This window comes from Paralichthys olivaceus, chromosome 19, assembly GCF_024713975.1.
Source record: "Paralichthys olivaceus isolate ysfri-2021 chromosome 19, ASM2471397v2, whole genome shotgun sequence".
Lineage (NCBI taxonomy): Eukaryota > Metazoa > Chordata > Actinopteri > Pleuronectiformes > Paralichthyidae > Paralichthys > Paralichthys olivaceus.
This window is the reverse complement of record NC_091111.1, coordinates 18,977,949-18,985,656: the sequence shown is the minus strand read 5'-3', so window position 1 is coordinate 18,985,656 and position 7,708 is coordinate 18,977,949. Positions and strand designations below refer to the sequence as shown.

At 45.2% G+C, this 7,708-nt stretch overlaps 1 protein-coding gene across 1 annotated transcript; it reads right to left on the bottom strand.

Annotated features, from left to right (window-relative positions):
* Positions 1 to 282: 282 nt before the first annotated feature.
* btbd9 (BTB (POZ) domain containing 9) lies at positions 283 to 6,937 on the bottom strand. Its single transcript, XM_020108640.2, has 11 exons — positions 6,771 to 6,937; positions 5,975 to 6,183; positions 4,922 to 5,285; positions 4,068 to 4,335; positions 3,739 to 3,958; positions 3,268 to 3,387; positions 3,067 to 3,176; positions 2,720 to 2,909; positions 2,284 to 2,391; positions 2,081 to 2,159; positions 283 to 1,954 (listed from the first exon to the last, which is right to left on the bottom strand). The coding sequence occupies exons 2-11, from the start codon at positions 6,157 to 6,159 to the stop codon at positions 1,724 to 1,726; spliced, it is 1,875 nt and encodes a 624-aa protein (XP_019964199.2). The 5' UTR covers positions 6,160 to 6,183; positions 6,771 to 6,937; the 3' UTR covers positions 283 to 1,723.
* Positions 6,938 to 7,708: the final 771 nt, after the last annotated feature.

Here is a 7,708-nt window from a genome sequence, read left to right as displayed (position 1 = left end):
TGTTTCATGACAAAAATCCCAACAAAAAAAGGGTCGTATTACATATGAATATAGCCTGAAGAGCAACCTGCAGCATGGCGACCAACATGTCGACTGACTGTAACAGAAGCTCTCGACACAGAACAGGTGTCAATCACTGTATTGCTCGTATCAAAGACCTTCACTTTGTTTCGACAGCAGTGACTCAGGCAGACACCGAACAGCGATGAACATTCAGAAACTAGGTCAGCTGCTTCCCTAATCACGTTCTTTAAACCAGAGGCAGTGAAATGCAATCGCACATCAATGGTCAAAACAAATATATTTATTAGTTAAAACTATACACAAAGTGAGGAGGAGGGTGGGGAGTGTAACCTAAACAATGTCCTATTTCACTTCTCTGGTTATTTATTAAAGAATACTTCATTCAACTTCTTCTAAAACATAGACAGGGATGACTGAAGGGGGTTTATAGAAACATCAGTGTGTCACCCACTGTAGATAGCTATTTCAGATAATCTAACATCAAACAAAAAGGATTCAAACACAGGAGACAACTCAAAAGTGCAACATCAGGACACAAAGGAAACCACGGCACTGATAGCTTAATTTAAAAACACATAAACAGACACTTCCATGAGCGAGGACGTGTTCAAATTAACTTAACATAAAATAGAAAGAAACCAAACCCAGCACTCCACAACTGTACTTCAGTCAGGGGACCCAAGCCGCAAACTTTATTTCTGTATACTTGAGTAAAGTAAAGTGCCGACGACAGCTGCTCGTGCATCTTCTGTATATGAACCTTCTTCCAGGCAGCTCTAGTGCATATATGTAATTTGGTCCGAGCCTGTCAGTGCCAATATTCATTGACCTAATTGATTTCCCCAATCATCTGTGCTAAGCCACTCAAGTGCTTAAAATGTTTCATTAAGACACTTAATTAAATCAACTTGAAATTTTAGCAAGGTTTTTTCTTGAGGTATGAATTTCAACTAAGAAAAAAAACTCAACACCAGATGAGGACCACAGGTTTTGGTTTGAGGTGTGAAAGCCCGTCGACAAATACTAAAACAGCCATTACTTAATATGCAAATGCATAATTGGATTAAGTGCTATTTGCATACAAATGCCACAGAAAGCATTAGCTCGGCAGCTTTGGCAAACCTTTCAGAGATTTAACTCCACAGTTTGAAAAATACTTGACGTCTACTCGGTTAGCTTGATGGTATGAAAAGTGAGTAGAATCATTTTAAGACAGTTCCTTAAAAAAATAGCTTGTTTAAGGATAAAATCCATTTCTTTTGGAAATACTAACTCGTAAAATTCAGATAACAACGCTCTTCCCCTCCTGGTCTTACTGTTCTTTGGCGGTACAGTACTACCACATCTCAGTGTGTGCCTCATCTTTGGAGAAGTGAAGTTTACAGTTGATTTTGACGGGAGAAAACTTGAGTTCTAGTAGCTGAAAAAGTACCTTCACAAAAATGCACGGGCCAGTGGATGAAATATCTGACTTTCAGTTTCAGAACTAAGAGGAAGACTGGAGCCCTAAACGCTTCTGCTACAGATATACCAGTGTCTAATGTTGCACTTATGACAGAGGGACCACAGGTTATGACAATGAGACGATCGCCTTAATTAGCGTTGTAGCAGTGCAGTCTGGATGATGAACGCTGTGCAAAATGGCATTCTGAGGTCTCCCTTCCTCTCAGCACCCTCCAGCGAGGGGGCGAGGGCGCTCTCAGAGATGGGACTGTGAGGACGACGATGGGGTGGAGGAGGGCTGGGAGGGCTGGGAGGGCTGGGAGGGCTGGGAGGGCTGGGAGGGCAGCAGGCTGTGTGTGCGTGAAGGTCGCTGGGGTCGTGGCTGCTGGGAGGCAGCGTCAGAGTCAGACGAATTCAGGCCAGGACTTCCTTCATTGACCTCTGTGTCGAGCTGGGCCGGACACTCAAAGTGAACACAGTGGAACACCTGCAGAGAATTCACAGTCAACATCGCACAAAGTTAAATTCTGCTCCAACGTATGTTTTTGTTTCCTGTAGCATTAAAACAACAAACAGACAAACGACTGACATTCACAGTCAAATGTGTTTTCACCTCATTCGCAGTATTATGAGTCCCAACAATACGGATGAAGGAAGCCGGCTGCTTATCAAACGTCAAGGTCTGCCATGATCTGGACGAGACAACATTGTCAAAATGTTTTTAGAATGTCATCATGTAAAGCTGGTCTCTTAATGTCACGGGATTAATCAAAGCCTGATAAAGGAAGTAATAAGACGAGGAAACAGGAGCCTCACCGACACGCCACCCTGGTGCGGTCCAACACCTTCGTCCACTGCTGCTGGTTGGTGGAGACTTCGACGTAGTAACTGTAGGAGCGCTCGTCACAGTCCCAAAGCAGCAGCCTGAACAGAGGAAAGAGCTTTAATAACATCCAGGGACTCGTTTTCTACTTCACCTTAAAAAGTACCAACATTCAGTGTGAGGTTTTCATCAGGTATTTATGAATGTGAGATGGTGCAGATCCAAGACCTAGTGAATTTAAATGTGGTTTCATGAGGAGACTGTTGGGCCTCGGTGAAGGTGGGAGCTCTACTGAGTGACATTTTAATTGTATTTGCCACCAATGCCATGAATCTATGTCACACACAGAATGTTTCCTTCCAGGATTCTGGTGTAATTGTGTAAATTTGAACAGTTTCTTGCTCCAGTTGACAACGTGGGCAGATCTACCTTAAGGATCCGATGGAGAAGGGCTGAGCCAGCTGGATGACGATGGCTCCAGAGCCCAGCTGATGGCAGGTGTATCCAGAATCCCAGTCGTAGTTGCGCGTGTCTCCGTTGAGCAAGGCATTTCTGCTACGGCTCACACCCTCGATGACACTGGCACAGGAGGCGATGGTTGCCACATTCTCGCTGGGCACTGCAGACATGAAGCACAGGTTTGAAGAGTTGTTTTGCACAGCAGATAATTAGCTGCTCTGCACTTTACCAGAGCGCAGATTTAATATAGAACAACACAGCTGCACAGGAAGTCTCTTGAAAACTACAGGGGCAGTGAAGACTTTTATTTAACTTACCCACAAGTCCGTCCTCCAGGGTAAATGAGTGGTTGGTGAACATGCATTCAAAAGCCACGAGGTGGAAGACCTTGTTGACCGTGTTGTGTGTTCCCACAATGCGAACGTACCTGAAGCAAAAGAGAAAAACACCAGATGGAAATTATATAACATTATATATTTGTGTGTGTGTGTGTGTGTGTGTGCTCAGCATCGGTCTACCTGCAAACTTGTGGTGTGAAGTACAGATTCTGCCAAGAGCGGCAGAGGACCTTGGAATGGTCTACAACACGCACCCAGTCCAGCTCATCCATTGACACCTCGATGTAGTAGGAGTACGACCTTCAATAATCAATCAGAGCACAAAGCGCCTCATGTTGAGTTTGACATTATGCATCAAGTCAGTGTGATGAGGTTAATCAGACAGCAGAAAGAGAAAATAACCAACAAACTCAGAACGATCCTCTTGTGATCGGATCTCTCAGGACAGAAACTGATATCAGGTCAGAACAGGGCCACAGTTTGTCAGAACCAGCTTCTTCATTAATAAACTGAAGTTGTGTCTCTTAATAATAATAATAATAAAACTCATGTGAATTATAATAAGTGTCAAAAGAAAAAATTCACATCCCGCTGTGGCAGCTTTTTTTTTTGTTTCATTAATTTTGGCAGAGTGAGACAAGCTCGTCTTACCGGCTATCTCTGTCCCACAGCAGGAGGCGTATGTGGTTGATAATGAACGATTGTCCCAGTTTGACCTGGATCCCCGCCCTGCCGTCCTCCTCAATAGGATGTCTGGAGAAGCCATGGTCGAGGTCGTAGTTCTGGGTGTCTCCGTCCAGCAGAGCTGACTTCAGCTCCCCTTTCACCACCTGAGCTCCGTACTTCATGGTGGCGATGTTCTCCTCTGGTACTGTACAAGAAGAACAGAAGTAAACCAGATTACATTTTGCAATTAATGTTTGATTTGATCCACAGCAGTGACAGTAACTGTGAGCAGGTGGAGGATGAAGAGCACTGACTAAGCATTCCCCGATAGTTGAGGTCCATGTTGCGGCTCTCGGATCGGGTCTTAATGGCATCCAGCAGGTCATCTGGGCTCAGAAGGCCGGACGGCCGCACCACGTTCAGCATCTCCGTCAGGGTCATGAGTGGCAGCCGCACCGCCGACATCACCTCATGTGTGTCAGCTCCCTCCCCGTGGTGCCGACTCCAACGGCTCAAGGCCAGAAAGATCTCCTTCTCGCTGGCAGCAAATGAGTCTCGGCTGACCACAGTCAGAAGAGCCGTCTGTAAACACATTTTAAACCTTTAGACCTCATGCAACATATTCGTGTATATACCTTTAAGAGCGGGTGCAACTTCAGAGCCGGATAAGACTCCAAGTTTTACACGATGTCAACATTTTCAAGACACTTGAATGATGAAATACATCGTGATTCACTGAAACACTTGCATTATGGGATATGTAAAGTAGCTTTACTGATGATCTAAGCTGGGGGAGCGATACCGAAGCAGATCACAGAAAATAACAACGAAGACGATTCAGAACCGTCGATGGTTGTGAAATTTGTAAACAATAATGTGTTGTTATTATTTAGTTCCATCAACTGACACATGCTGTGGCCTAAAGTCCTGCGGTTTCATTTGAGGACGTGACCTCTGCTGTTCTGTCCTGTACAAACCTCTCACCTGCCACTAGAGGACACTGCTTCTCAGGTTTACGTTACACCAAAGCTATGCAGGTCATTTACAGCCCAGTTCAGAATTAAATATCATGAAGGAATAATTGAGTTCATCCTAATATGACAATGAACCAGATACAATACTGACTGTGGCTCTTTGTCTGCTCTTCCATGATCCTGACACTTCCTACCTTCGAGAGCGTGAGGAAACCGTCAGAGTTCAACACTTCAGGTGCGTGTCTGTCCATGTAGGCACAGCAGGCTGCACTGAGCGCGCTCAGAGAGTAGAGACTGGCTACGTCAAACACCAGGCAGACGTTGTTGGTGTGCAGGACGGTGCGGAGGAACTCAGAGGTGGAGTCCTCCAGCGGCTGCAGGCCGTAGCGGTGAGCCAAGCCCAGGAAGTCCAGCACCACCTCTTCTCGAGTGGTGCTGAGGCTGGCCCGTCCCGTGTACAGGTAGTGTAGCAGCATTGAGAAGGCTTCGGCCCGGGTCTCCTCCAGACACACCTCCGCCTGGGGCTGGGACTCCTTCATCCCACCATACAGCAGGGCCCTGACGGAGCCAGAACAAGCAAATTAAAGTTAATGAAATATAGAAGCAGGAAGTCCACAGGGCCGGCACATCCAATCACAACTTGAAATAAAGTGTCTTCATCTTAATTTGTTATTCATTATATGGGGAAGTCATCACATAGATTGAAAATAAGACAAAGATATTCAGTATTTAATTATCATGCCATGAGCAGATATCACAGCTTGCAAATTATTTTTTCAGCAGCTAAGACTCTTTGTTTATAATGGATTGATTCTTAATTCTACTGATCATGGAAATTTGACAGACAAAAATCCAAGAGCGGACATGTGACGTGTGCACAGAAGCAGCGTGAGTGCGAGGAGGACTGAAGCAGATGCGCAGGAAATCTGTCCAAGCAACAAAATATCTGAATGCAGGCGCCACGTTTGAGCACAAGAGGAGCAAATCTCAGCACAAGCTGGGTCCATTTGGGTGCGAGCAAAGGGTTTTAAGTGAAGATATTACAATATTGGAACATGAAGTCAATGAATCCTGCTCTCGAACTGAAAGACCACGCTCTTGAATAAAGAGAAGAAAAAGACCTGGTGATTAACTGTTGGCAAGAGGGTGGGGGTGCAGTTATTACAACTGTGAAAGGTGAGCTTACCGAGGGATCTGTAGGACTGAGGGAAGTAACAAGACTGGAGAGTTGAGACGATCACGGTTACCTGAAGTAGTGACATCGAGCTGCCAGGATGACCCGGTGCGCCGGGAAGCGCTTCCCCTCCACGATGAAGGTAACATCACTGTACTCCTCACCGAGCACCAGGGCGCCCAGCTGCTCCGACAGCAGGTGGATGTGGTCGATCTCCGACACAGAGGCAAGCGGTCGCAGGGGGTGACTGTTACTCATGGTCGACGGGTGCCACAGTCACATCTGACACAGGAAAACAGACCTCAGTGAAGTTTGTCAAAGAATTAAAATCATTTTTTACATCTGAAGCAAAGTTAAGTCGTTTTATAAGGACACTTGTATTTTGACTCGTGCCCCTCCCCCCCTTGGACGTCCAGTGAGTGGAGGTTTGCGTCACAGGTTCATCTTTAAATTCATGTTTCCTGAAATATGAGGACTGAACGTGCATCTTCTCAGAGTTCCTATATTTAAACGTAAATGTTGACGACCACAACTTCAACGGTCGTGACATCGTACCAGCATCGAACATGTGGAGTTGGCTCCGACGCGCTGACATGTAAACAAACATCACCTTTAAAACGGGAGCCCCAGGGGGGCACGTAGCTAGCCGATGCTAAATGCTAACTGGCCGACTCTGCAGCATTAACGATATAAATCCACGCGCACGCTCAGCGTCGCGTGCCCTCAGACACCGTGCAGACAGAGTTTGTGTCGAACGAACACATCGCGATGCGGAAACAGAAGAAACCTGGTTGTTTACAGCCGCGGACATTTGACACCTGGACAGACGAGACCGGATGTTTCTTCTCTGTTTTCACAGTAAAACTCACCGAACGTCTTCGTGCGCTCCGGAGCTCAGACGAGGAAACACGTTAGAAACACACAGGTGAGGTCGTTTCCTCCGCGGACACACAACCATGCAACTGGTTCACAACTCCTCCAACATCACACACACACCGGAAACCCAGTCTGGGTCAGACGGGGTCAACGAACAAGCTCTTCCGGGGCGAGGAGCCGTTTTTCAAAATAAAACTGCTTTTTTCCCCTTTTTTTAAAGCAGCTGGTTTGTTTTGGACTCATAATGAAAAATGATCATTCGAACTTTCCTAGTTATTTGAGAACACTCGCCTGCATTCTCTACACAAACCCAGTGGTTGTAAATGAAAGGAGCAGAGATTCAGGTGAAAGAATCTATTCGCAGAAATTAAATATAAAATGATCCTTGTGATGCTCTCACTAGTGTTTCGTCTAAATTGTTGTTTCCTTTATATTTAAATTCCACAGGTTCTCTATCATGTTTGGAAGGGGAGGGGGAGGTGAGGGGTATTCAGCTGAAACATTACACTTCACCACTAGATGTCACTAAATTCTACACACTGAACCTTTAACGTGGCGGTTATGAGTTGAAATAAAATACGTACAAATGCTAAGAGTAAATATGAAGCCTATTGATACATATTCATTATGAGTATATAAATAAATATAGTCATTTATACGATAAGGTGTTTTGTATTGTATTTCATTAACTGCAGATAACGCATGCCATCCTGAACGGTAGAGGGAGAAAAGGGGAAGAGAGAGAGACACTGTTAAAACTAAATTAAATTTCATCTGACCTGGCAACCCTGCGGGCGGTAGAGGTTTCAGGCTGACCTGGTCCGAATGCAGCTGCTAATATAAAGTTTACAGCAGAAGATAGAAAGTAAAAAATATGTTTGTATCTCACAGCTGCTTTAAAGCAAAAATCTGAATTTGATTTAAACACTTC